This window comes from Fusarium solani (assembly GCF_023522795.1).
Source record: "Fusarium solani strain SB1 chromosome Unknown bctg00000001, whole genome shotgun sequence".
Lineage (NCBI taxonomy): Eukaryota > Fungi > Ascomycota > Sordariomycetes > Hypocreales > Nectriaceae > Fusarium > Fusarium solani.
This window is the reverse complement of record NW_027072156.1, coordinates 4,378,318-4,405,859: the sequence shown is the minus strand read 5'-3', so window position 1 is coordinate 4,405,859 and position 27,542 is coordinate 4,378,318. Positions and strand designations below refer to the sequence as shown.

Genomic DNA, 27,542 nt, shown 5'->3' with positions numbered 1-27,542 from the left:
TGAATCTTTTGTCCTTGCGATGGCCCTCAAATCTGGGGAAGGGAAAATGCCCAATAGTTCTCTCAGAAGAACCTCATGGATGTTCATACTCACTCTCGCTCTCGTTCTCGTGGTAGTTTCTCGTGAATCGGTTCATATAGTCTCTCGGTTCAACTCGGTAAAGGAGGTTGTTGCTCGAAGTGTGTCGGTCACGGATAGAATGATACCACATATGGCACAGTTTGCGGATCTAGGGCATGGATGGACTTACCAAAGTAAGTAAGTAAGTATAATAACAGATAGCACACAGCTCTCAGACGCCGAAAACCAAGAGTCCTAGAGCAGACAATCGTGGAACTCGCATGTAGCCAGCAGACATATAATGAACCGGCCGAGGGAAGGGGGCGAGGTGGTAGAGGGTTCGCATTCGGTCATAGGGGGCCGGTGGCTTGGGTCATATTCTGGCACTATCGTCTGCGCCAGACGCGCGAAGTTCTTCACTTGGAGGCAACGGACGGAGGGAAGGAAAGGTTGAACGGGTGTTTCCAGGAGATCTCTGTGACATAGCAATAGTCAGCGCTCATCCCGGGCGGGTAACAAGAAAAATGCTTACCAGCTTGTCAACTGAAGCCCCAATTCCAACTGAGGAATGGCAGTCACTCTGCGTTCGGGAATCCCGTGCTCCTGACTGGGACTGTATCGGAACGAACTCGAGTTCTGAAGGTAACTCTTGCTGGCCGTCAGCCTTGGTGACATCGGAACCAAGAGGCACCTTGACGTTCTGGGACACCGCATATGTCTTCTTAAGCTCGGGCAGACCGCAAGAGAACAAAGGCAACTGTTCAATACCTTCAACCATGGCATCAGTGACAGTCTACAGCGAGTCACTCATCCGTGGATCAACGAGGAAGAGGGGGAAGATAAACGAACCTACTAGGAGCCGATGTAGCAGGGACGGCCTGGGCCTCTTAGTGAGGATATTCTTAAGAGTCGAGAGAAGAGGGACTTGAGGGTTGATGGCAGTGCTCCTTTAGGGGACTCTTGATGCGGTAGTGGCTTAACCGCCACTGAAAAGAACCGAGCCTGTGAGCTTCAGGGGCAAGGTGCGGTATAACCAGAAAGAACAGAAGGGTAGCCGCCGTGTTTTCAAAGATAATTACATCATTTGACTCAAAGCGGCAAAGCAGCTACAGTCCCGATAAGACTTGTAATCTACCTCTGAAAGGAGCATCATGCAAACACTGCCAGCTGCCGAAGCCACTCTCGGCTGTATTGCCATCTATGGCTTGGACAGGAGAAATATTGTTCCCATTAATATCAAACTGCAATGGATTGCTCCCCTTGCCTTTGATTGTTTGATTTATTTGATTGCACCCTTTGTCGTCACTGTGATCTTTCCCTCCCACGCGTCACTAGATTCCATTATCTATCAGCTTTCTGAATTCCTGATCTTCATTACTTCCTGAAGGCACCAATTTGTCGCCGTGGACTGCATAGTCACCTCTCCAGATCCCGCCTCGTCCAAATGATACCACCCAATATCCCCAGGCGCATTGTCACGCGCCCATGAGCGGCATCCCTGAACAACAGTGTTTGCATATAAAAGGCCGACTTACGGTGGGAGGCAGTGCAAGTTGGTTGCAACATGGTGCAATGACGTTACAAACTCTTGGCTGACTCGTTTTGCAGTGTCTCGGCGCCAAGAAGTCGGGCAAACCATGATGACGGAGACGGCAACATTCGGCCATGCCACCAAGGATGTCGATCATTCAGCCCTCCTGGGCGTCAGTCAGTCAGCCCTCAAAGGATAGGATCTCCGGTCGATCTTCTGAAGCGATCCGTATACCTCCATCCGTCTCCTGCTAGTTATATATTCTGACGGATTCCCTTCACCTAGGTTCGAATGACCATCCGATAAGCCTTTGACAAACCGAATCTATCATGACGTCTCCGTACTCTCGAACGATGCTCAAGGCCTTGTGTCTTGCCGGTCTTCTCTACCGATCCACTACGGCTCAGGAGGACCTCCCACAGACCATTGTCGGATGCGACTATCTCGACTGCCCGTTTGGTGACGGTACTCCCAGATACCAGTGGGCCAACTGCACCCTAGCAGACAAGGATTACACAGCTGTTGGCTTCTCGCGGATACCTTTAAGCTCCAACTCCTCCTGGCCCGGCCTCTCGTGGCTTTACGGCGCCAAGCAGAATAGCTCCGCCTCGCCGGCGTTCGAGAAGAACTTTTACCTGGGTGCACCACCCGAGACGAACTTCTCAGATGTGACGGCGTGCGCCATCTTCTTCCGGAATGTGAGCAGTGCGGTTGGCTTTCAAGGCTCCAGTAGGACGTCGCAGGGTACCTGTGAGGATGCAATGTCAGAGGACTGCGTGGCAGCTCTGAACAAGCAGGCCGCTGCTGTTGATGTCGAAGGTCTCTCTGCCAAGGACGCCTGTGACAAAGTGAAGGACGAGTTGCTGGAGACGATGGACCCTGATTGTTATTCATGGGCTAGGGATAGAGATTGGAACAACATCACCGCCGTGCGTAAGTACTTGAAGGTTACCTATATCCATACTTACCTAGGTGCTAACAACCTCACAAGCCTTGTCAGGACCTAACGCACTCAAGCCCATCTCACGCCAGGAAAACTCTACGTCCAACTGCTGGCCAGTCTCCCCCAAGGACTACAGTCTCACAAAGGTCGAATCATACGTGGTGGATCGAAACGGGGTCCGTACTTTCGTCTTGCAACGAGAAGCCACCTGCTAATCTAGCTAACAGGACGAAGGCGCGTACAGTGTGGTTCCTATCCTGACCGTCTTCTTCCCAGGAGACTCCGATACCATCCCCGAGCCCGAAAGCCAAATGAATTGCATCAAGAGTGTGGTGAACCCCGATATGGAGTTTAATGACGAGAACGGTTCGAGTGGTTTGAAGGCTGTGCCAACGATCTTGGCTATGTGGGTTTCAATGCTCGCGATGCTCCTAGCTATACTTCCATAAGAGTATTGAGCCGCCTCCTTCGTTGCTACTTACTTAGAACAGTACAGAGAAAATATAATTTGATGTTATCAAAGAGCGTCCAGTTGAATCCGAAAACCTCTTAGTCCTATCCCAGTGACAACTTTTCGACCAAGACCGATCGTGCCCTATAGTTCAAGGATCACCACGTTCAACACTTCCACCACCCTGACTAGCCTCCCCTTCCTGCGCCTGTTCCCGAGACTCGCCAATCTTGTATTTACTCACACGCGGCCGAACCGATATATACTCGTCATCATAGACAGGGTCTTGGAAACGCAGGTTGATGGTGAACTTGAGCACGGAGTGGCGATAGGCCTTGACATCGATCTTTTTGGGAACCTCGATAATGATGTCTCTCTTCCACTCAGTAGCAGATATGAGATAGGTGACGGGGAAGGGGACGTCGTCTTGGTGGTCTTGGGCGTATGTTCGGAAAACGACGTCTCGCCAGGTTTCGTTGAGGTTTCTGAATGTCATGATTGTGGTCTGAGGCATGGAAGATGGCTTGGTTTGGGGGACAGGTCAAGAATCAAGTTTAAAATACAACTGGTGACCAGACGTTGCTCTGTGTTGGTTGAAAGCGCAACACGTCATTTGATCGGCATTGGCATTTTCCACGTAACTTCTCCAATGGGAGAGGAGGAATCCACCCCCTGCTTGTGACCAACATGCATGGATTCCAGGGCGAGAGGATCTTTGAATCTCAAGAATTTACGTCAGATAGAATAATAGACGAAAGATGCATTAATCGGAGCCCCTAGAAGTCCTACACAAGGGTGTATCTCCCAGGAGACAACAGGATGAACCTCCACGTCCTTCTCGCCATGCCTTTGACTTTGAAACATCTTTCCTTCTCTTCATGCGCAGTATTAGGGACATCAAACCGACTATCTGTCCCTTCAACAACCCATGACACGCTCATACCGCGTATAGCTGGCCGAGGCAGAGACTCCAGCACCATCTGGAAAGGGGTAAGAACAAAAGCCTCTCCCATGCCCACATCCACGTCAAAGGTTGCCCGTCGACGACCCATCTCTGGACCTTGAATTCCATCCTTGGCCATGTATAGAGCCATGATGCTTCCAGCCGCCGAATGTTCCATGAGACTATTCTTCATGCCGGGATTCTCAGGCATGACTTGTTTCGCAACCTCTTCTCCCATTCTCGAGAGCATGGAGCTAATGATAAGCATTTTACTATGCTTGTGATTTGTAAAGCGCTTTTCGAGCTCTTGTATGATTCTTGCTCTGATGGCTCTGCAGTCAGGTCCGATCTAGGCGTGTTGTTGACTAGGGCCCACGACCACAAACCCCCTTGCTCCATGACCCTGTCGATGATCCAAGATTGATGATATCCCCCATCAGGAGTAGGATCTAGAACAAACATTCCCGCTCGGTTCTCGGCTTGCAGACCTGGCGGAAACTCGTCGACGGACTCAATCATGTCGTCCAAATCGCTGCGGCTGTTCCAGTACCGGTTCGAGGTCGAGTTCAGGATCGAATCCGCTAGTTCCTTTTCGCCCTTCGAGACCAAAGATTCGATCATCTTAAACATGATATGCGTTGTGGCCAACCTAACGGTTTCTCCATCGGGTTTCGAATGTCCTTTGCCTGTGCGAAGTTGTTTCCAGGAGCGTGCATGCTTGATCTACAAAGACTCAAGGCTTATGAAGCGATCTTTCTTCCAGAGATGACCAAGGATAGAAAGGCCATTATAAGACAGGTCGACGGTAGATCCGACGTTTTCCAAGGAAAACGCACCAAAAAGGATTCCACTCGCTGACTTGCAGTAACGGGGTGTTGCGGGAGAGGCTGTGAATCCAAGAGAACTCTCCCTCATCCTGTGAAGGCTCGCTGTGGGAGTGAGGGACAGATGTTTCTCGCAAACATGACCCGCCGGGAGGGGTAATTGTTCTTGACAAGGCTGGCACTGTCCAAAAATGGGCGGTTCTTGGTTGGTTTGCTGAGGCTCGTGATCATGGCCATCGTCGAATATCAGAAAGCGAAGGCTATCGGCCCAACTCGACGTGTGGACGCGGGTCATGCGCTGATTAATGATTGTTGCAACATGTTCACGAAGCTTGTACCGGGCGGAATTTTCCGCTTGATCTCGAGACTCATCTGGAAGCACTTCTCGAGCGTCGTCAAACATTTTTTGAGTGATGTTGCGACCAGCTGAGGTGGCCTCGGAGAGGCGGACAAGGCGACCCAATGACACATTAAATGAAACTAGCTAAAGCTGTAAGAAAACAAACTCGCAAGGCAATTGCCGATTCTAGCCAAGGTAGATTTTGGATATCCACCCCAACTGCAACCATACGGAGAGGCCAAGCTGGTTATGCACCAACACTCGTATCACAACACAGCCTCTCCACAAACACTGCGGCCCATTTTACCGCATCATCTCTGCAGTCAGGCGTCGAAAAAGGCAAAACCGGTGGGCTCATGGCAGGTTGAAACACCCCTGCTATTGGATGCGCCTCGTTCTGCCTATTCTGCAAGTAACCACACTGCTGACGCTAAGGCATGCATGCAGAGTCAGCCTCAGCTGCCTAGAGGTTATGCAGACAATCCCCTCCTTGTCCACGTCGAGTACTCCTATTTAAATTGTCCCCGTGGCACGAGACCAGGCTTCCTTCAGTCAAGCTTCACCCTCCGTCATGAGAATGCCCTCCACCTATCGTATGCCCGTCCCAAGGGGATTCCTAGACGCAAACGACGACGAAAGCGATGACGACCTTGGAGGCGACGACCTTGGAGGCATCGACAGCACCGTCCAAGTTGGCATGACCGCCGAGACTAGAGATCTCTACAGAAAAGACTGCGACGATCCCTGGCAAGAATGGGCTCCCGAAGACATCGGCGTCAACGCCAACTCAGCCGCCGCAGCTGCCAAATTTGCCCTCATCATCCGTCGCCAGAAGCACCGCGACGACGATGGAGAGCTCGCTCTCGCTCTGTTCTCCATCACGGTACAGAGCCCGCTGATCAAGAAGCAGTTGGGCTCCGTCTTTGATGGGTACAAGGGCATCAACACAAACTTGAGGAAGCTCGACTTCAAGGCTCCCTTTCACGAATTCTTTTACCGATGGGAAGAGTTTGTGCAGGCCATGCCAGCCGAGGCCGAGGAGAACGAGGTTTCGAGGAGTCACTACAGGCTTCTTTTCGACACCATATCCAAGGAGATGACGCCTCACATCGAGCAGGTCACTGACCTGGTCAAGAATAATGTCATATCTTTTCAGTATGTCTGGGCTCTCTTTGAGCCTGGCATCGAGGTCTACACCAGAGTCGATGGCCACGACCGCATTCTTGTCCTCCTCCATGGCGAGTATCAAAAGACTGACTGCGGCATCATCTACAACCTCTCGTGTTGCTACGTCGACACTGACGGAGAGCGCTTTGGATACAGGAACATGGACATCGTCATCCAACCGTTTGGGAACTTGAGGCCTATCCTGGAGCTCGACGTTATCCCCAGCCGCCTGCAGCCCGGTATTGAGGCCATCCGGGAGCGGCTGGTAGAACGAGGCCAACGCTTCGTGGCGCTGAAGGGAGTTCACCACAGATCGTACACTGGTGTCTATGAGCGAGCGAACCCCCCCGTTGGACATCCAAAAAAGCAGCATGTGAGCATATCCAACCTGTATTTTCGGTAGCAGAGACTAACCAGCCAAAAGGTGGTTGAGGAAAGAATCGTCATCGACGGCACCATGTTCTCCAAGTACGTCGATGAGCACCAAGGACGAATGCCATCTCTTATCCCCCTCGACGAGTCGCCACACGGGGCAAATTCGGATATTGAGAAGAGTCTGGACCCTCAAATCCGTGAGAAAATGGGTTCCCGACCACAACCGCCTTTGTATCGGATGAGACAGGTCAACCCCAGTAGAGGGGGACGATACGTTCCTCCCATGCCTATCCCAATCATGGACACGGAATCGAGGCCAGTGGCGCCGGAGGACGAGAATCTCCCTGACAAGTACTACCATCTGTGTACACACGTAGTCAGGGGGTTCTGCCTCAAGGCAAAGGACTGGGGTGAGCTTTTTTGCCACACCGTTCCAAGAACAAGTGCTTACCAAGGTATAGGATATCTCGACATCAACCTCATCCAGGACATTGTCTGGAGCAACACTGCGTTTGACCAGCTTGTTCTGCCGCACGACTACAAACGCATTATCCGGGCATTCGTCCATGCTCAGATCTCTGGACTGGATAATTTTGACGACGTGATCAAGGGAAAGGGTAAGAATGGATACTCTGCGAACGGAAAGACCCATGTCTAACGGATCTACAGGACGGGGCATCATCATGCTCCTGAGTGGAGAGCCAGGAACTGGCAAGACCCTCACATCAGAGTCAGGTTCGTTTCTATGTAGTCTCTCATCTTCTCTGTCATACTTACATCTCCCACAGTCGCCGAAACCATGCACAAACCCCTATACGGCATGAGCGCTGGCGAACTCGGCGACGACGCCGGCGAAGTCGAAGAGAATCTAAACCGCGTCCTCGAACTGTCGACAAAATGGCGAGCTGTCCTCCTCGTAGACGAATGCGACGTGTTCCTCGAGCGCCGCTCATCATCTGACCTGCAGCGCAACAAGCTAGTCGCCATCTTCCTCCGTCTGCTCGAGTACTACCAGGGAGTCATGTTTCTCACAACCAACCGAGTCTCATCTTTCGACCCCGCCTTTGAGTCCCGTATTCATTTGACAATCCACTACCCGAAGCTGGACGTCAATTCTAGATTGCACGTGTGGAACAACTTTGTGAAGATCGAGACCGGTGGCGTCTTGGAAGCTGAGCTTGAGGAACTTGCTAAGGAGGAGCTCAACGGGCGACAGATCAAGAACGTTGTCAAGACGGCGAGGCTGTTGGCGTCTGAAGAAGGGGTACCGCTTTGCTCGGGTCATATCAACACGGTGTTGCGGATCAAGAGGGGGAATATCAAGATGGACTAAGTGGCTGTGCTGGAATTCCGAAGGATGCCACCATTCCTGCTTTCAAGTTGAATTTTTAAAGAGGTAGTCTATTTAGCTTTTCAAACTACGCTTCAGTTTTCTGGGATTGTTATTTTCAGCAAACCCCTGGGAACGCCCCTGATATTTCCTGCAATACCAAATCTTCAATTGCGGTATGGGTGCCCATCATGCAATCTTATATAATTACTTCTTCCACGCCGAAAGAGATAGTCAAAAGCCGGGCTTGAAAAGGTGATTGACGTAGGCACCGCTGGCGCTGGTCCGCGTTCGGCCGGCCGGGGTCCCCCGAATGGACAGCGCCGGACCTGCTCGGTTTCGGCACCCGGGCTTCACGGGCACCGAACAGGATTGACTTGCTGAGCCACCTCCAAATACCTGGATGCTTTTCCTGTGGCTGTTTTGACGTCACTTTTACATTGGTGAGACCCGTACGAGAGCACCTATCATATTTAGCGACCCGTATCCAAGGTTTGTCTTCGGGGCTCCGCGGGTCCCGAACCCATCCACCATAGATAAGTCATATACTTGTAGTTTGCAAGAACCTCAGAGCCCAAAGTCAAATAGACGTCAATCACTTTCAGGTCATTTTCACAAGATCAGTTACAAAAGCATATCTCACCTCCCTCGAATCTTTCACCTCCAACGCTGCGCATTCACCACACGCACCATGCAGTCCAGTTCAGAATCGCGGGTACTCCGTACCTTGGGCCTAGTGTAAGTCCAAAGAGCCTCGCGAGAAAAATACATATCTTATTTTCTTCTTTGAAGCGAACGTTACCAGTCCGCACTGCATCTGCTGGATCTCTACCCTAGCACGGTCTTAACCTGCCACTATAAAATCCCACATCATCTTATCACAACCGCTGCGGGTCAACCAGATCTTGAGGAGTTCTGGGAACGTGCAGTTGCCAGAAACATCATCCAGCATCCTTTGATGCAGGTTGGTCAGATTAACGAAGATTCTGCGGAGCCAGCATGGGTCCAGCTTGATACTATCGACCTGTCTCGACATATTTCCTGGAGACTAGTCACCTCTTCGGAAGACTACCCTACAATTCGCAAAAAGATACTTCACGAACAGCTCAGAATGAAATTCGTTGACCTTGAAACTCGCCCTGGCTGGAGGATGGTGGTACTGAAGCGAGAATCCGAAGATTTAATGGAGGTCATCCTGGCTTGGAATCATCCCCATTTCGACGGAACTGGCGCAAAGATATTTCACGAAACCATGCTCGAAACTCTAAACCATGTCGGGGGAGGCTCCGAATTTCCAATTGTTTGTAACCACATTCTCAAGACAGTGGCCAACAAGCAAAACCTCCCGCCTCCTCAAGAGACCGCGGGTAACTACTCTACTTCCTTTGGTTACATGGCCGACATGATCTGGGAAGACGTGAAACCAAGGCTACTTGGCTGGGCATCTACACCTCCCACTATCTGGCCACCTATCAGCCCGAAACCCCACGAAACCAGGTTTCGAACCTTGACCATCGACAACCAGATGCTACAGGGTGCGCTCGCGGCTTGCCGAGCGCACAAGACAACCCTGACCGGGCTCCTACACGCCATCGCCCTCATCAGCCTCACTCCGCACGTTCCAAAAGAGGTCTCTGAAGTAACAGGCAGCACACCACTCAACCTACGGCGATTCATCCCAGCGCGGTCGGAAGCATTCCCTGATCTTGAGCCTGACAGGATGATCAGCTGCTGCGTCACTTCGACAAAACACGAGTTCAATAACGAGCTGCTGAATCAAATTCGCGATCGGATCAAGACTGCCGGAGATGATTCCAAGTTGTCAACTTGCACAGACATCATGTGGGATGTGTCGGCGAGAGTGCGGGAGGAACTGCAGGAGAAGCTCAGCCAAGGCCTCAAGAACGACTTGGTCGGTATGATGGGCTTCATCTCGGACTGGAGGGAGCATGCCAAGGAAGCACAGCGAAAACCTCGGGCAGCCACTTGGCTCGTCACGAACTTGGGAGTCCTAGACGGAGAGAATGGCTCAGACCAGCTGGCAGGGACATGGTCAATTCAGGGGGCAGACTTCTTGCTGAGCGCTGACGTTGCCGGTCCAGCGCTTACTATCTGCCCTGTCGCTGTCAAGGGCCGAGATCTGACTATCAATATTGGCTGGCAGGGAGGCGTTGTTGACGACGAACTGGGAGACCAGCTTGTGGGGGATATAGAGAAATGCTTTCGGGATATGGCGGTGACGCGTTAGTTTGCCACTGAGGGTTCAATGTAACTGATATATCCCATAATGAACCATTTATTATCGGGCTTGGGTCTTCTTTGGGTTGGCTATAGAAAGCCCTGTCAGGAGATATTCGGCAACGGATACCTATGGACGGAAATATAGAGGGTAATAAGACGATAAAGAATCCTGGCTCGATGCCCCGTCCCGACGGCAAAAGCCGCTCGCTCCTTACAACCGTCAAGGTTTCATCGATCTAAGACACAGATGGTAATCCTTCAGGGCACAGACCGGGGACCCCCCACGTTAGACCTTGGCCACCAGCACTTTGGATCCCGACCCAGGGGTTCTGGATACTTGGCAACAAGGTTCGGGAACGCTAATTCATCCCCTGTTGCTGGCAACTTGACACGAGTTCAGTTACCAAAGCCGTTCCTGCAGAAAAGATGGAACACAAGGTATTTAACTGGTACAAGCTAATGCAGGATATCCTTGAATTTAAGTTTATTAAGCATAACGCATCTCCACTCTCTATTCCTTCGTCACTAACCCCTGACTACGTCCATAATCCCCTCTCTCTCAAGGGAGTCTGAAGCCGCCCTTCCGTCTCTTCTGGAAGAAGCCCTCAGGGTCATACTTGGCTGACACCTTGCGCAGGAACGCGACGTTCTCGCTACCGTAGCTCAGGATGGGGTCCTCCTGGCTAGGGTCCACGTAGTTCAGGTATCGCCACTCACGCAGGCCGTCGATGGTCTTGGCGTACTCCTCCAGCGCCGAGGCAAAAGCGCTCGCCTTCTGGTGGAGAAGCACCTCCTGCTCGGCCGTCTTGACCGTGCAGGACAGCAGCCACATGAGGGAGTTGCCCTCAATTCTGTCAAGACCGAGCACGTTACCTCCGTGCTCGACGCCGCGGTCGGCGAAGAGCCTGGGCACAGGCTGGAAGAGGTTCTGGGTGCCGAGCTCTGTGGCGGGGATCTCCTCCAGCAGCTCCTTGACAAAGGTGTCGTGGAGGTCAGCAGCCTTTTGGATGATGCGAACATCGTTGGCGAATGTCAGACTGAACCAGACGTTGCTACACGAGTTGTTAGCAGTGGTACCTCGGGAAAGATCGCAGTACTTACTAGAGGCCAGAGGGGAGGACATAGGACTCGGCCATATCACTGACAGGTCGGACGCTGATGTCATTGAACAGCTCCGGTACATCCAACGCCTCATCGAACGTGGCAGGTCGCTCGACACCATTGGTATCGACAAGGACCTGAGCGACAAGGACGTCAGTGGACATACCCGGGTTGTAGGTCCAGTTGATCAGATACGCCGCCTCGGGGTTCTTTTCATTGTTGTTGGTAAAGTTGACCATGGCGTGGGCGATGGCGTCGCCCTGAGACAACTCCGAGGCGCGGATACCGCCCCAGACATTGCCAGCTGGGAAGGTCTGCAGGTCGAAGCGTGTGACGATGCCAAGGTTGCCCGATCCGCCCTTGAGAGCCTTGAGAAGATCGGGGTTTGTGTCCTTGTTGGCGTTGACGATGCTGCCGTCAGCGAGGACAATCTCTACATTGACGATGGAATCGCATCCAAAGCCGGCGCGGCCAGTGTAATACGAGTTACCACCACCGGTCAAGAAGCCAGCAACGCCAACATTGCCGTCTCGACCACCTGGAACAGCAACACTGTGCTTCTCGAGCTCCTTGAAGACATCCGCCCATCGACCACCGGGCAAGACCGAGGCCAGAGAAGTGGCAGGGTCGTACTCGGTGCCCTTGAGGAGGCCGAGGTCGATGGTGACGCCGTTGTCGACGTTGCTACCGCCTGCCCAGTGACTGTGGCCACCGCTTCGGATGGCAAAGTCAGCGGTAGAGTTGGCCCCCAGAACTCGGATGATCTTGGACACATCTTGAGCGTTCTTGGGTCGAACGATGCAAGATGGCGTCAAGCGGGAGCTGGCAGACCACCAAGAGTCCACTCTCTCCTCATACCCATCTTCAGCAGGGACAAGGAGCTGGTCACCGTCCTTGAAGCCCGCGGCAGAGAGCAGAGAGCACTGTAAAAGAGGATCAGCGTTCAGTGTTCGACAAGGGGAAGGTGTTCAGTTTCTTACTGCTTTAGCCGCCGCGTCCTCAGCAGTTTGGCGCATCACGAGGGATGTGCTGGGACCCGCGAGAAGGATCGCCATGAGCGCCGTTGTAAATGGATGAACCAACATGGTGGGGAGGAGGATCGACAGTGGGCTTAAGTTTATTCAAGACAAGGTGGCCGAGGGGGGATAGTAGTATGCAATGCAGGTTACTACTGCAGGGTCAAGGAGTGCTGATGTGACACGACAGGCGGGAGCGCCTTTATAAGTCAAAGTCACCTCCCTTTTTTGTACTTTTTCGGACAACTCCTTCTCCCCGCCGGCGGAAATTACGACGGAGCTTACGGACGAAAAGGTGAGGTATATCTTTGCTGGTTATGCCAAGGCTCTTTCTTCCCTCTTCCGTACCACGTACGGAGTAGGCTATCCCGTTCGCTATCAAGGATCACCCCCCTGCCATCCTTACCCGGGGGAAGGGTCCAAGCCAAGCGATGGTACTATGCAGGTAATAATAGCAAGGGGTCAACGAACGGTATCGGTGCGTCCGGGGCCAAGAGCAAGATGCTGTCATGCAGGCCAAGATTCCCAAACCCAACCCTGAGCCTCCTGATGTAAGTCGGGGTCGTAAAAAGCTGCGCCTTTTCCGCGCATACCGAACAAATCACCTGCAGGAGAATCCGAATTGTCGGGTCCTGCTGTTCTCTTCTCTTTTGTTTCTTCTTCTTTCTGTTTGCGTGAAATCATCATGTCCGTGGTTGACGGCGTTCTCGTCGCCATCCCGCCTCCAGAAGGCTATGTCGTCGACTTTGACAACCCGCAGCGTACCTCTGTCCAGGCGACGTACGTAATCTGCGGAATTGGCATGACCTTGGCCCTCTTCTTTCTCTTCCAGAGACTCTATGTCAAGATGTTCGTCAGGAATAACTTTGGGATCGACGACGGTGCGTTACAGCTAAATAGCAGTGGATCAGACGGAAGCTAACAATTAACAGTGCTCTTGATCATCGCCTGGGTATGTCTTGTCTAATGGAAACTGCCATCTGCCGATCAATCGCTTATCTTGACAGGTTGGGTCAATCACAATTCAAGCCCTGTCTCTTCGTGAGTTTCTCTGCACATTGACCTCATCAGAATAGAGATGCGTGCTGACACTTGCAGGCTCGTTCGCTGAGGGTTGGATGGGAGTCCACGGCTGGGAGATTCCCTTTGAAAAGTTCCAAAAGGCCATCCTTGTACGTCTTTGGCTCTACTGCGTCCGTCCTTGACTAACCGTGGCAGTGGGCAACCTACATCAACTCGATCGTCTACACCGTCCCGACATGTCTATCAAAAGTAGTCATCCTACTATTCCTCCTCGAACTTAACAAGGGCCAGGCCTGGTACCGATGGACAATCTTTGGCACCATCTTCATCGTGTCTGCTTCCAGCATCAGCATATTCTTCGCCTCCGTCTTCCCATGCACGCCTTTCCGCAAATCCTGGGATCTGGCTATTCCTGCCGAAGTAGGCTCTTGCATCGATCGACCGGCCATGTTCCAGGCGACTGCGGGGTTGGGTGTTGCAACTGATGTCTTGATCATTGCCATCCCGATACCCATGATTGTTGGACTTCATCTATCTGCTAAGAAGAAGGCCGCTCTTCTGTGCCTGTTTGTCATTGGCTCTGCGTGAGTGTTGTCTCGTTCGATGAATGCCCAGATATTGACAGTTATAGGACCGTCATCACCTCCATGGTCCGACTCGCCCTCCTCATTTCCCAGCTCGACGCCGTCGACACAACCTGGGGCGGTGGCCCAATCCACGCTTGGATGTTTGTTCCCCCTACCCCTCATCTCCTTGCATTCACTGATGAACTATTGAAACAGTTGCGTCGAAGCAAACCTCCTCATCATGTGCGCATGCCTATCGACGCTCCGCCACTTCGTCAAAACAGTTGCTCCCCGCCTACTCTCGAGCAGCAGAGGAACCAGCACGGGCAAGTCGAAAACGGGCCTCTCCTCGGGCCACGAGCTTCGAACTATTGGGGGAGGCACAGGGGGAAGGTCAGCCAACAGGGCGCCCTACACCCAATTCGACGACCCCTTCACCACAACGGCTGAGGCCGAGGGTGGCTTCGGGTGGCGGCGGGAGGGAAAGACGGGGAGCTTAGATGACAAGTCAAGTAACGATGACGGGAGGAGTGATAAGGGGATTCTCCAAACGACGACCATGGTCGTGGAATATTCAGAAGCTCGTGCGGTATAACGCATTCCTGAAGAGAACGCAGTGTGATATCATGATTAGCTAGTCTAGGTGGCAGAAATTATTTATTAATTAATCCACTTGTAGAGATCTTATTTGCCCATATGTGAAGACTAAAGAGCAAATACCAGATGGTGATACTATTCCGGCACATATCAGTACAACCAGAATCCATGGTAGGAGCCCATTCCATGCTGGACATGTCGCCACATGCCGTAAAGAGCTTGTCTACAGCCACATTCCCGAATAACTTTTCTCCCCAGTCAAAAACCCAGGAGGGCGGTTCCTCAGCCGGCAGATGACTACCTGGTAGTCGCCGAGTCTCACCAAGTGGCCGGCTCGCTGGCAGGGGGTCATCCGTATTATATTCAGATAAGGAAAGTCGCCTGATCCTTTGCAAGAATAGCCGACCAGGTTTCGATGAAGGCGTCCCCACAAAGTCTTGTCGTAGTCGGGGTGGATCCCAAGTGCGCCTTCGCGTCGCTGCCGAGGTTCAGGAGGCTCAAGCAATCCCTGGCGTCCCTGAGTTCCCTGAGTCCGTTGATCGGAGGGTCATGTCATCTACGTCACGGGAAAAGGCATAGATGAGAAGGTTAGCTAGCGACTGACCTCGGTTCGAGGAGCTCTAAGCCCTGCTGCTCAACCATCCTGGTCGCACCGGAGACGAAACCTGCGATTTCCTTGCTGGCGAAGGCAGCAGGGTTTCTGTCCCTGGCCGTCAATATGTCCCAGGTAAATAGAACGTCGTGCCAGCTTTTGAAAAAACCATCAGGTGAATCTCGAAGATGATAAGGACCTGCAGGTAAGGGAACCATTCCATAAGAGTGGTAGAGAAGATAGGGCTCTGAACTATGCTCGGATCCTCCCACCGTCTGACCTGGTTGGCCACGCCTGTAAAGGCGTCCATGAATTCGTCGGCATCGACACCTAGCCAGGCCATGATCCTAGTTGCGGTTTCGTATGCCCCTTTCATAAGCTGAATCTGCCAGGCCTTTTTATAGCTGTCAGACTACTAGATGCAGATGGCATCGACGCAGAGCATAACTTGTTCCTCGTCATCCCTGATCTGCTTGAGAGCTGCGACGAGGTTCTGAGTGGCTCACATGAGTGACCATTAATCATGATAGTCGGCATGTCGTTGGCGTTTCCCCAAACGTATGACAGCGTCCTCTAGAGACAGAATAAGAAGCCTTTGATTCCTTACAACTTATAGTAAGCTTAAATATAATTCTATAAGGTTATAATAAAACTATAGTCAAACAGTTATAAGCTTAAATATTTTAATAAAATTTTAATATTACCTTAAGAAATCTTATATAACTATTGTTATTTCTACTAATTATTGTACCTTTAGTACAATAAGTATTCTCTGGCAATCGCCTTATCACCTCGGCGTGAACCAAGTTCCCGACTGTCCAACCGGAAATATAAACAGATAGTGATCTGCATCGAAATAACCTAGCTTTGTACGGAGTCGCATCTTAACCGCTCCACTGTTCGATCTTGATCCGTACCACTCCAATCACGGCTAGACATGTTCAACGTTGATGCATCCTCAACAGCCAATTGGCTGCCCGAACGACACCACGATGGTCAGTCAATCTCAAAACTTCAACAACCACGTGCAATGAGTTTGCTCCTAGTATTCGATGCTTACAATCCTGACGTTGGTCATTGGATATTTCCCTCTCACATCGCTGCCTCTTTCGTGACCGGTAGATAAGGCCTAGTTGACGCGCAGTGCTACAAACGGGAGTGGTGATGTAACCGGCGCAAGAAACGTGCAGGAGACGAGACGAACTGTTGGCTGCCAAACTGGAGGAGCATGTTCGAGGAGTAAGAGACACAAGCGGGGTGGACTGGGCTTAAATGGTGTTGATAAGTTTGGCTGCAGCCACAGAGTCCAAGCACAAGACCATCTTCCTCGATACTGCCAAGATGAAGACCACACTTGTATATGCAGCCGGTCTCTTGGCCACGACAGCATTGGCTGCGTTTGACGGCAACCTCAACTATGCCAGTCCCTCTCGTCGTCACATTCGCCTTGGCATCAACGTGCCCCTGGTAAAGCGTCGATCCATGAAGCGCGGCAACGTTCTGTACGAGCCCTCTGACCTTGAATTCACTCACGGTGTGGCCTCTGGAGATCCATGGGCCGAGAGCGTCATTCTTTGGACTCGGATCGCTCCCTCGGCCAAGTCGAGTGAGAGCACAAAGGTGGTAGACGGCACAGCGGGATACTACAGCCACGAGACGGAAAAGTACATCAAAGCTGATCCCCATCCCATTTGCTTGGACTGGGATGTCTATGACTCCGATCCGTCAGAGGGAGAGGCGGAGCGTGTGACGAGTGGCCGAGCATATACGACGTCTGATATTGACTACACAGTCAAGGTGAGACATCATAGCTCTGCTGGCAAAGATTACGACTGAAGCGTTAGTAGGTTGAGGCTCCTGACTTGAAGCCTCTCACTGTCTACTACTATCAATTCACAATCTGTGGCTCCGATAAGAAGAGTGTCGTGGGTCGTACCAAGACAGCTCCGACAGCCGACGATGCGGTCCACGACCTAAGCTTTGCTGTTTTCTCTTGCAGCAATTACCGTAAGAGACTTTCACCTGATGTTTAAAGATGGCTACTGATTTTATCCAGCCAATGGGTATTTCAATGCATATGGAAATGCTGCTAGAAAGGATGAGCACGACTACGTTATCCACCTAGGTGACTACATCTACGAGACTGGCCGTGACGGAGAGAGGGCAACTATGCCAGCCAAGACTATTTTTACTCTACACGACTACCGAACTCGACATGGACAAGTAATTCCCCAAAGCCAAACTCAAACAAGAATGGGTCTGATGTGCTGCTCCAGTATCGCACCGACCCGGACCTACAGCTCCTTTCACAAAACTTTGCCTGGATTCCTACTTGGGATGACCACGGTAGGCTGCATCTATCAAGCTGCCAAAATCCAACTAACATCAAGACAGAGTTTGCTGACAACGGCTACCGTGATGGCTTCTCCCACATGAACAACACTGAGGATTCCTTCTTGAACGAGGGCCCCAAGGTCAGCGTTGACACTCGAAAGGTCAATGCCGTGCGAGCTTACTTTGAGTGGATGCCTATCCGGTATGTAACAATTGTCCGTGTAACTCTCCCGCTGCTAACAATCAACTTAGGCAGACGGATCTAGACGATGGCCTGAGAGTCTGGAGATCTTTCCAGATGGGCAAACTCCTGGATCTCATTATCCTCGATACGCGAAACTATGACCGTAGCATCACATCCCTTGGTAGGTAATTCTAACCTTATAAAGTCCACTACTGACAAGGTCTAGGCTGGAACGATGAATACGTTGACTTGATCCGTGACGACCCCAGCCGCACCTTGATGGGAGGGCGTCAGGAGAATTGGTTCTACAGGTCCCTCAGCAAGTCCCAAGAGCGAGGTGCAGCTTGGAGAATCATTGGAAATCAAATCATCTTTTCTCGCATTACCGAGAACTGGGGCAATGGAGAGATTCTGCCAAGCGACAACTGGAGTGTAAGCCACCCTTCCTTAGTGGTTAACTTACAAACACTGACACTTCACAAGGGATACGTTGCCAACCGAAATCGAACCCTGGAGCATCTGTATGATAATGAAATTGGCAACAATATTTTCCTCGCTGGAGACAGCCACCAGAACTGGGTGAGCTTCCTGACTGCAAGTCGGCTCTTCAAAAGCTAACCTCTAAAGGTCTCGGATCTGGTCTGGTTAGGGAACCACGACTACGACAACAAGACCGGCTCTGGAAGTATCGGTGTCGAATTTGCTGGCACTGCCGTCAGCTCCAGTGGTGTCAACGGCCCCATCGAGCCCAACGCCGGAAAGGCTGCTCGCGAGAGGGTCAAGAGCAACCCCGAGTTGATGTGGCAGGAAGGATACTACCGGGGATACTTTCGTCTTGATGTCAGTCCCAAAAAGGTCACGGCGCAGTTCTATGGTGAGTATTCCTCTGAAACCTTGGCACGGCTGCTGACAGGCGTAGGCTCTCCTTCGGTGGCTACTCGTAACCCCTGGGATATTCCTCTGGCCAACTTTACCGTTCTATCTGGTGAGAACCACCTTCATAGGCCAGTTGCTGATGGCAAAGTTGAGTCCGGCGCACTTCGATACGGAGAGGTCAAGCACACCAATCTCTCTCTCAACACCGAGACCGGCAAGTGGAAGCACATTGAATTTGACACCATGTATGTCAAGTCGTCTGAAGTACCAAAATAATACCATGTCCTAGATATGAGTTGCCAAGAGAAGTAGATAGAAACGCGGCTATTTAGATATATAGATATTTTTCAACAAAAAACCGTAACCAATAAAAGAAGCGAAAGAATCCCAAACCTGCATCTCCATCACTCAGCGGCAACTTCCTCCTCCTCATACTCGGCAGCCTCGTCGTCAGCGCTGGCGTCCTGATATTGCTGATACTCGGATATCAAGTCGTGCATATTAGACTCTGCTTCGGTGAATTCCATGTCGTCCATTCCCTCGCCTGTGTACCAGTGCAAAAAGGCTTTGCGGCGGAACATGGCTGAGAATTGGTCCGCGACATGCTTAAACACTTCCTGGATAGCGGTTGAGTTGCCCACAAAGGTGGCTGCCATGCTGAGTCCCTGTGGGGGTACGGAGCACAGCGCGGTTTGTACGTTGTTGGGGATCCAGTCGACAAAGTATGAAGAGTTCTTGGATTGCACGTTGAGCATCTGGTCTTCGATTTCCTTGGTTGACAGACGGCCACGGCTGATTCAAGTTAGCAACGTCAAGGTCAACATCCCTATGTGTATGACTTACAAAATAGCCGAACAAGCAAGATATCTTCCATTGCGGAAATCAGAATCCGCCATCATGTTCTTCGGGTCAAAAATCTGCTGCGTAAGTGAAGGCACAGTCAGATGCTGAAACGACCGACTATCCCTGCTCATAAGCGGCGCAAATCCAACCATGAAGAAGTGCAGTCGAGGAAACGGAATCATGTTGACGGCCATCTTGCGAAGATCCGAATTGAGTTGGCCAGGAAAGCGGAAACACGTCGTCACGCCCGCCATGACCTTGGCGATCAGAAAGTTCAGGTCCGAGTAAGACGGGGTGGCGATCTTGAGGCTCCTGGTACAGATGTCGACGAGGGCCTTGTTGTCGAGGCAAAACGTTTCGTCAGAGTTTTCGATGAGCTGGTTTAGGGCCAAGGTGGTGTTGTACGGTTCAACGACCGTGTTGGAAACGGTTGGTGACGGGAGGACTGAATAGGTGGCGATCATACGGTCAGGGAATTCCTCCTTGATCTTGGCCAGTAGAAGAGTGCCCATTCCTGAGCCACTGCCTCCGCCGAGAGAGTGGGAGAGCTGAAAGCCCTGAAGGTGGTCGCAACCTTCAGCCTCTCTTCTCACCACATCGACAACCTCATCGACGATCTCAGCGCCTTCCGAATAATGTCCCTTAGCCCAGTTGTTTCCGGCGCTATCAGCCCCCGAGACAAAGTTGTCAGGGCGGAACAGTTGCCCCATGGGCCCAGCGCGGATACTGTCCAGGGGGCCAGGCTCCAAGTCGATGAGGACTGCACGGGGAACATACTTGCTGCCCGTTGCCTAGAAAGTAATTACCATTAGCGGGCCTTGTCTATGTGAGGCGGTGTAAATGTGACTTGCTTCGTTGAAGTAGACGTTGAGTCGCTCTAGTTGAACGTCCGATGTGCCGTTGTATCTATGCAAAGTTGAGCAATGAGTGAGGAGTAAACGTCGGGAAACTTACGCTCCATCCAGGTCGATTCCATGTTCACCAGAAACGGTTTGCCTAGAAGGGGTCAGTTCTGCTGCCTCTCGAAAGTCAAACAACTGCTGCAGTACCAAAAGTTTGTTCCGATTTGATTGCCCTACGAGGAAATCAACATCTACGCCATCAAAGCAAACAGGGGGTGAGATTTCTTACACATTGGCCGACTTGAAGGTGTACCTGATCAGAAAGGGGAGTCGTCAGATTTCGCAACCAAAAAAAGTATCATGCAAATTGCCAAAAACTCACAATCTCGCGCATTGTCGCCGCCTAAACTGCAATAGGAATCTGCTGCCTTTGATTTGCTCCAAAACTACCTTCTGAGGACGCGTCACGGAGTACGACAACTTATACGGCGCAAACCTGATGCCTAACGGCGAGAGATATTCTGGTGCCTATTTAAAGGCTGTAGCCTGGTGGCCTGACATGGCCCATGGGATGGGCGGGAATCCCTGATTTCTAATTTATCGGCCGACAGGCTCTTTCCGGTCCCCGATTGCTCGGGCTTGTTGTCTGTTGTGGATCTTGGACCTGTTGGGTAGACATTCTAGTGCGTTTCGTTGCGACCGAGACAAGTTGCCCTTGACGACCTTGCCTCCATCATCCCCCCTTCACTTTGTATTCTGTCTGCCTAGTTTAAGAACATCGTTCATTCTCCATCTTGTGTTCAAAACGCGGGGGCCTTGTGCTGACAATAATCGCTGCCTCTGGCCAAGTAATTGTCCTCATCTCGCTTCTGACGTGGCACGGATGTGAGGGTCACTTTTATCAGCCGGCCATTCAATTGCATGATAACATGTAAGGCGCCAGCAGAGGTGGGCGACTTGTCACCGCCCAGTTTTTCTCATAAACGACGGTAGGAATTAATCATGATGCCTGGGAATTGTCAAATAGAAGCCTTGGGTCGTTACTTGGGAGGAACAACGTTCTCAAATGTCAGCGCTACTTTGAACCCATGAACCTACTCCAACCGCCTGTCATATTTGCCTGTCACATCTCTGTCACATCCATCTACAGTGCTGATAACCACAGCCCAACCACGCAGATGCGCGCTTTTCGTTTTCCGACCTAAGTTGTCAAAGGATGCCCAATCCTTGGCTAGTTGAAGCAAGAACGAATGCTTCGCGACCACATTTCCAACACTGCGACTAACCCCCATGTACTAGAGTGCAATCGTCTTAGACTTGGACATTTCGTCAACTTGGTTGCAACTTGGTTGTGCACCATCTCTGCTGTCGGTCACTCTGCTCGCTTGCAAGACCCTTTCGCCATGTCAGTAAGTTAATACGAACGTTGGTCATCGTCATCTCGGCAAGCGATTTTTCATCCTTCAAGACAGCCAGCGGAAACAGCCAATAGCACCCTGGTAAAATTGTCAAAATCGCACCAGTTTGACGGACAAGAGATAATAAAACTGCAACTTAAGGTCGACTTAGTCAAACTAACATCTCTATCTCCACAAAGACTCTTGTCTTCTTACTAGCATGCAGGTCCCGTTCTTCATGGGTTTCCTACTTTGAATGCTCGCCTCTATAACTAGTTATAACCCCCTCTCCCCTCAACACTCGAAAAACATTGCCTGGGCGTGCTTGCTGCCGAACCAATCCCCCTCCAGTTGAAGTGCTAAAGTTTTAATGATTGTGAAACCAAATAATCAACATTACTGAAATCGCTTCGAGCAAATCCGTGACCCTATTACATGGGTAGAGTTCGTTCTCAGCTGTCAGCCTCGTTTTCGTTGAAAACAGTAAGGAAGCTTTGAGCTTGCTATATCTCTACCTGCTCGCGATTTCACTCGAATTAGTCTTTTACTCTCTATGCTATATCCTTGGCCACAACTAGTAGACGTCATTGGGGGAGTGAGGTTTTCAACTTTGACCACCAACCAACCCACAAGGACGCGAGGTTCAAGCACTGTTTCGTACTAAAACACCCATGGTAAATTCAATCAAACTCCATCCATCCAGCCGGCATGCTGGCGACGCAATGGCTGTCGTAGAAGAGTCGCCGCACCGTCCTGGATAGAATCTAGCAACCCCTGTTGGACTACAACACAATACTTGGATACGCAACACGACGCAATAGAATGAATTTTTGCCATACCTCAATAGCTCAAAATTCTGTGCTCAACAGAGTGATGCAGAGTTCTCCAAAGGCTTCGGGTACCGCACAATTGAACTCGACTACTCAGGGTGTAAGCAACGTCCAAACTCTTCCAACAGCGATGACCCTTCATTCGGAGATGTTCCTCTCATTTAGAAGTTTATTAACAAGTTTTCCTCCTAAGATGTTCTCAAAAAAAATTAGCTTATTCTTCGCCTTAGGGCAACTCCTCTGTACGCTGACACTTGGGTTGTCGCCCTTCGCTGCAATCTTCTTTCCCGTTTCGACAAATATATCTCTGTTTGAATCATGCTCTTATTCATTGAATATTATACACTGTCTGGGCTATTTTGGCTACCTATCTCCTCTTCTATCTCCTACTCCCCTTTTAATCCTAAGAAAGCGGCTTTCCAGAGTGTCGACTTCAGGACTCCTTTTCTATATCACCATAAGTTCAAGCCTTCTCCCCAGTACGGTTCAACTATCCCTATCCATCTGCGTCAGAAACCTTGTTGAATCAGCTGCCGTACTGAAGAGCGACTAACAGAATAACATATCCCGCCCAGCGACGTTCGATGCGCCTCACGGGATTGTCTCATCAGCGCCAGAAACCACATCATGTTAAAGCAGCCGAAGCAGCAATTTTCAGAAAGGCAATACATATTATTTACTTCTAGTATCTAATTACGCTGGCCATCGCCACTCATACCCGCATGTCTCGTCATATTACATCCGTCTATATCCCTGGGAGCCCGATAACCTGTCTAACAGCAGGCACAAATCGGGGCACAATGTACACAATGTAAAAGCCTGTAGCGGCGGTCAAGAGTCCCGTAAGCTTCAAATCGTTAGTTCATACACATCAACAAATGCCGGGGCAAACTCACCTTCTCGAACCAAGTGTGGAAGTAGATGGCTGTCATAAGAAGCATCCACACGCTCAGACCCATGACGCCCACTGCAAACTTGCCGCCCACCCCAAGGGACGGCTCTTCCACGCGCTCCTGGGATGTCTGGGCCTCGACGTTGGCGCTCTTGAGCGCTCCGTCCGACATGACGACGCATCTCTCCTCATCCTGCCCGAGCCATCGCCCAACTGCCCAGCCAACTTCCTGCATGAGGAATGCAGTGCCGAGGCTGAGGAGGAAGACGTGACCCGATATGTCATGACCACCCTTCCACTTGCCACCGGCTGCTTTGCAAGCCACAGATGTCACCATCTCCCCAAGGCCGCTATCACCCATCTCAATCTCCCTTCGAGCGAGTTCGCATCGGCCGCCTGTCCATCGGAAGCCGCGGTCGATCAGAGCAGGGCCAAAGCACCACTGCGTAACGAGGAACCAGATAGTTGTCACAGCAGCCCATCGCAATACTGCGCGGAGTCGACGTCCCGCGTCGGCGGTACTCGGGTGTGTAAAGATGAAGAGCGCAAAGGCGACAGTGATCCATGCCCAGCCTCTCTTGACAAAGACGACGTTGAAGATGTTGGACTTGAGCGCAAAGTAGCTCGGGGCGACTTTGATGTCTTGGACGTGGGCTTGCGCGACGTGGTCGTATGGCGCGGAGCGAGTCTCGGGAGACAGGATGGAGAAGATGGTGCCGAACACAAGAACGACGGGGAACAATAACAGGCCGACTCTCTCGAAAGGCGTCGGAAGGAAGGGCGACGTGCGCGGGGTCGATGTCGAAGTTCTCGCGGGTTCCATGGTGATGTCGCTAGAAGAGTCGGCCGCTTTGGCGGCGCGTCGGGTAGTAACCATTCTAGAAAAGCAGCAAAAAAGCAGAGCGCAGTCCGGCAGAGATCGCAGAATGTTAATTGACGGGTAGAAAAGAACCTCTGGCGCGGAAGGAGGAGGAGTTTAAGTGGCGCCAAACGGCTTTGTTGGCGAAAGCTGGCCACCACGATGACGTCGACGTGGTGGCTATTGTCAGGGCCTCAGTAACGTCGGCCGGAAGAACAATTCCCCGAGCCTTTGTCTAAAGACAAATGAGCTGTTAAGGTCAGGAATGTGAGCGCAAAAGCCCTTCACATCGCGAGGTCCCTTACATTGAATGCGTGCCGTATTGGCGCTGACCTCTGTCGGCACCAAGAAGTCTTTGTTCCTAGATGCTTACTGGGTTGCCATCCGAACATCCATCCTTTGATCGCTCGGGCGCCCCACACCACCGACACCAGCCAGATTGATCTTGGCAGCTGAACGCTGTCTCACCAACGCCAGGCTGCCACCGCCATCCGACCACAATCACCCGCTCAACCTAAGCCTTTATAAGCTGGTCCAATATATTTGTCCATCAGCGAAGTAGCTGCATTCTACCAGGCAATCGCATGGCGCGATGGGATCCGTCCTAGACGTGTTCCCTAAACAGACCACTCCCCTTCGGGGGTCCTTCGCTTTTTGGTTCGTGATGCTCCAGTGGAAGGCTGAGCGTTCGAACGCAAGTCCGTTTGTTTTTACGTCTTTTATTAAGTTCCATTTCCACCTTTTCATCAATCCTACTCCCTCTGGACCGCGTACTTTATAATGCTCTATCTTTTTGTGATGAAAGGGCTGCGTAATGGAATTCGTTGAACCAGTCCCTTGTCAAGATGCGACTGCATCGTCCACCACCCTAGACCTCGATACCAAAGAAACTGTTCTTTCTCTGCTGAGCCAAATCAGCGCCCATAAGTGAAGAAGTCATGTAGGCTACCAAAAGGTCAAGTAGTAGCCATAGGAGTCGCCATTTCATCGTGAGTGAGAGTGTCTTGTTTGTGTGTGACGTCCAGGCTGCTGCCTCAACCACCCCTGCTCCATGACATGCATGAATCCTCCTCTCTTATACCAACCAAGACCAAGCATCCATCAGCGAAGTAGCAACAATACCATTGGTACAATGTTTGGTACAGTAGTACTAAATTACACCTTATCTTCGGATATTTCCTCCCTCTAACGAGGGAATCTTCGCTTTTTGGTTGTCGTGGGCTGGCGGAGACCTCAGTTCGAGCGATGACAGTACTGGTGTTTTCGTGTCGTCGCTTCACATTCTCGCTATGCTTATCCCTTTCACTCCCATTCTTTTTTTTCCCTTGTCCACATCGTAAATTTTTACACTCATAGAATGAAGTCGCGTCTCATCCGATGATTTGACTGCTTTCGTCCCTCTGAGCTTCTGGCCGTTGGCTTGAAGTGGCTGCCTTGGCCCCCACCTCGCTGACCTCGACCTAGCACCCTTAAATGTCTAATCAACAGATCACTCTCCCAGCGAAGTAGCTACAGCATTGTCATTTAGTTCAGTGGCTAGTTATGGCCGCCTGAAGCTGAGATTTTCTCCTCCCTCACGGGAGGCTCTTCGCTTTTTGGCAGTCGAGAGTAAGGACCAGAAGCCTGCGTTCGAGCCATCCATGCGCTCTTGATGGATGGGTGCAATAGCTTTGTGGTGTTGTTTTTCGTTCCTTCTTTTTGCTCTTTACTTTATATGTCTCTTTCTTCTCAAGACTTTACATTTAAGCCCCAACTTCGATCCCACTCTTTGAACGCGTCCGTCTCTGCTCGCGCGTGTGACCGTGAATGCCGCCCGCTTGACCTGTCCCCCTGCTTACGCCACCGCCTTCGCACGCACCATCCCCTTATATGTCAGACCAACAGAACACTCTCCCAGCGAAGTAGCTAAAACATTCAAAGCCATTTGGTTTAGTGGCTAGCCTCGGCTGCCCGGAACTATGATCTCTTCCTCCCTTACGGGAGGCTCTTCGCTTTTTTGGTAGTCGACAGTAAAGACACCAGAAGTCTGCGTTCGAGCCATGGCCGTCTTGATGTATACATGCAGTAGCTTCATCTTATCTTTCTTCTTTCTTTTTGCCCTCCATGCTTCCAATATGAGTGTCTTCTCAAGTCTTTTCTTGGCTTTTAATTCTTCCAAAATACTCCTGGAAGATGTCCTTCTCTTCAGGCTCCTCGCGTGGGTGACCGTGAGGCAACCGCCGGAGCACCCACCCATGCTGGTTCCACCTCCCTTCCCCTTATATGTTGAACCAACAAAGGACACTCTCAGCGAAGTAGCTACAATAAATCATTTAGCCTGATGGCATGCCTCGGCTGCCATCAAGCTGCCAGTAGTACCAGCTCCTCTTCGGAGGAGCCTTCGCTTTTTGCGGTAGGCGATGATGGTCGTGTAAGTCTAGAGGGCTTGCGTTCGAACATTGGTCGTGGATGAAGTGTGTTCTTTGCGCGACAAGTGCCTTTTTTCTTCTTAATTTTTTTCTCTTTAATCACTTTGATTCTCATACCATAGATTAAATCTGCTTCGTTCAAAGACAGCTCACGAGTTTTCCCTTCTCTGTGCTCATCCCTGGCCATCCCGTCAAGTCTCCTCGCTGTCCGGGCACGGTCGCCGTCCGTGCCCCACCTGCCGGCGCCTCCTTCGCCGACTGAGTCACTGCCCGACATATGGAACCAACAACCTCCCAACAAAGGGAACCTTCCTTTATCAACTCAGAAAGCACATTCCCTCTCAGCGAAGTAGCAAACTCATCAAAGAAAACACACTTTGGTCAGGTTGGTAGCGCATTGCGCTCCCTGGCTTTCTTCGCTCTTTTTTGCTGAACGACACGGTTCAATCCTCCAGTTCCACTTTTTTTTGTCCCCCGTGTGTAAGTGTCTTGATGTCTGTCGATTGCGAGCAGCACCATGGGATTCGGAATTATAGAGAAAAAGATTTTCATCGCTTTAATATTGCAAGAAGACCAGGCCTCACTCGTATTGATGCCAACCCAAGGAGCCATTCACTGTGGCGTTGACATTGCCCTCGAGCGACTACACGATGGAGGGAACGACGATCTCGTCACCTGGTTCGTAGTGATAAACGTAGCCCTAGAATTCACCATCAAAACAAATTCATGATCGTCTATCCATGTCAGCCACCAGAAATGTCCACTGTGCTCAAACACCATGTCCAAGCAACATCCACGAGGTCACATGTCACAGCTCCAGGCAACAGCATCACCAGCACGTGCTTCAGAGGCAAGACCCTTATAAGCCAAATTAACACACCTTCTTTCAGCGAAGTAGCTTCATATCCAATACAATTCTAAGTGCGAAAGAACAAGTCACATTAGTGACCTTCGCTTTTTGCCGATGACAGAGGCTG

General features: G+C 51.2%; 11 protein-coding genes across 11 annotated transcripts; 5 read left to right on the top strand and 6 right to left on the bottom strand.

The window, feature by feature from the left end:
* Positions 1 to 433: 433 nt before the first annotated feature.
* Positions 434 to 838, bottom strand: MRS44_003476 (uncharacterized protein; the record flags this gene model as incomplete). The annotated part of the gene is made up of 2 exons (XM_065623226.1): positions 434 to 535; positions 593 to 838. 2 exons carry the CDS (start codon positions 836 to 838, stop codon positions 434 to 436), a joined length of 348 nt encoding a protein of 115 aa, XP_065479298.1.
* Positions 839 to 1,920: 1,082 nt separating this feature from the next.
* MRS44_003475 (uncharacterized protein) lies at positions 1,921 to 3,020 on the top strand (the record flags this gene model as incomplete). Its single annotated transcript, XM_046282992.2, has 4 exons — positions 1,921 to 2,524; positions 2,583 to 2,710; positions 2,762 to 2,940; positions 2,987 to 3,020. The coding sequence occupies 4 exons, from the start codon at positions 1,921 to 1,923 to the stop codon at positions 3,018 to 3,020; spliced, it is 945 nt and encodes a 314-aa protein (XP_046137592.2).
* Positions 3,021 to 3,136: 116 nt separating this feature from the next.
* Positions 3,137 to 3,481, bottom strand: MRS44_003474 (uncharacterized protein; the record flags this gene model as incomplete). Its single annotated transcript, XM_046273557.2, has 1 exon — positions 3,137 to 3,481. The coding sequence occupies one exon, from the start codon at positions 3,479 to 3,481 to the stop codon at positions 3,137 to 3,139; it is 345 nt and encodes a 114-aa protein (XP_046137591.2).
* A 289-nt stretch (positions 3,482 to 3,770) lies between these two features.
* On the bottom strand, positions 3,771 to 5,155 carry MRS44_003473 (uncharacterized protein; the record flags this gene model as incomplete). The annotated part of the gene is made up of 3 exons (XM_065623225.1): positions 3,771 to 4,258; positions 4,315 to 4,614; positions 4,765 to 5,155. 3 exons carry the CDS (start codon positions 5,153 to 5,155, stop codon positions 3,771 to 3,773), a joined length of 1,179 nt encoding a protein of 392 aa, XP_065479297.1.
* Positions 5,156 to 5,663: 508 nt separating this feature from the next.
* Positions 5,664 to 7,967, top strand: MRS44_003472 (uncharacterized protein; the record flags this gene model as incomplete). Its single annotated transcript, XM_046275382.2, has 5 exons — positions 5,664 to 6,632; positions 6,684 to 7,044; positions 7,096 to 7,251; positions 7,304 to 7,369; positions 7,423 to 7,967. The coding sequence occupies 5 exons, from the start codon at positions 5,664 to 5,666 to the stop codon at positions 7,965 to 7,967; spliced, it is 2,097 nt and encodes a 698-aa protein (XP_046137589.1).
* Positions 7,968 to 8,655: 688 nt separating this feature from the next.
* MRS44_003471 (uncharacterized protein) lies at positions 8,656 to 10,212 on the top strand (the record flags this gene model as incomplete). The annotated part of the gene is made up of 2 exons (XM_065623224.1): positions 8,656 to 8,702; positions 8,802 to 10,212. The coding sequence occupies 2 exons, from the start codon at positions 8,656 to 8,658 to the stop codon at positions 10,210 to 10,212; spliced, it is 1,458 nt and encodes a 485-aa protein (XP_065479296.1).
* A 552-nt stretch (positions 10,213 to 10,764) lies between these two features.
* MRS44_003470 (uncharacterized protein) lies at positions 10,765 to 12,391 on the bottom strand (the record flags this gene model as incomplete). Its single annotated transcript, XM_046282990.2, has 3 exons — positions 10,765 to 11,257; positions 11,307 to 12,229; positions 12,287 to 12,391. The coding sequence occupies 3 exons, from the start codon at positions 12,389 to 12,391 to the stop codon at positions 10,765 to 10,767; spliced, it is 1,521 nt and encodes a 506-aa protein (XP_046137587.1).
* A 616-nt stretch (positions 12,392 to 13,007) lies between these two features.
* On the top strand, positions 13,008 to 14,506 carry MRS44_003469 (uncharacterized protein; the record flags this gene model as incomplete). Its single annotated transcript, XM_046282989.2, has 7 exons — positions 13,008 to 13,203; positions 13,255 to 13,274; positions 13,330 to 13,363; positions 13,421 to 13,494; positions 13,541 to 13,929; positions 13,977 to 14,072; positions 14,128 to 14,506. The coding sequence occupies 7 exons, from the start codon at positions 13,008 to 13,010 to the stop codon at positions 14,504 to 14,506; spliced, it is 1,188 nt and encodes a 395-aa protein (XP_046137586.2).
* A 1,531-nt stretch (positions 14,507 to 16,037) lies between these two features.
* On the top strand, positions 16,038 to 18,826 carry MRS44_003468 (uncharacterized protein; the record flags this gene model as incomplete). The annotated part of the gene is made up of 12 exons (XM_046282988.2): positions 16,038 to 16,095; positions 16,398 to 16,897; positions 16,948 to 17,107; positions 17,157 to 17,323; positions 17,377 to 17,446; positions 17,495 to 17,636; positions 17,687 to 17,799; positions 17,845 to 18,050; positions 18,102 to 18,197; positions 18,246 to 18,492; positions 18,538 to 18,739; positions 18,784 to 18,826. 12 exons carry the CDS (start codon positions 16,038 to 16,040, stop codon positions 18,824 to 18,826), a joined length of 2,004 nt encoding a protein of 667 aa, XP_046137585.2.
* Positions 18,827 to 18,898: 72 nt separating this feature from the next.
* On the bottom strand, positions 18,899 to 20,573 carry MRS44_003467 (uncharacterized protein; the record flags this gene model as incomplete). The annotated part of the gene is made up of 5 exons (XM_065623223.1): positions 18,899 to 19,286; positions 19,338 to 20,097; positions 20,185 to 20,243; positions 20,292 to 20,377; positions 20,562 to 20,573. The coding sequence occupies 5 exons, from the start codon at positions 20,571 to 20,573 to the stop codon at positions 18,899 to 18,901; spliced, it is 1,305 nt and encodes a 434-aa protein (XP_065479295.1).
* Positions 20,574 to 23,151: 2,578 nt separating this feature from the next.
* MRS44_003466 (uncharacterized protein) lies at positions 23,152 to 24,175 on the bottom strand (the record flags this gene model as incomplete). The annotated part of the gene is made up of 2 exons (XM_046275381.2): positions 23,152 to 23,253; positions 23,303 to 24,175. 2 exons carry the CDS (start codon positions 24,173 to 24,175, stop codon positions 23,152 to 23,154), a joined length of 975 nt encoding a protein of 324 aa, XP_046137583.1.
* Positions 24,176 to 27,542: the final 3,367 nt, after the last annotated feature.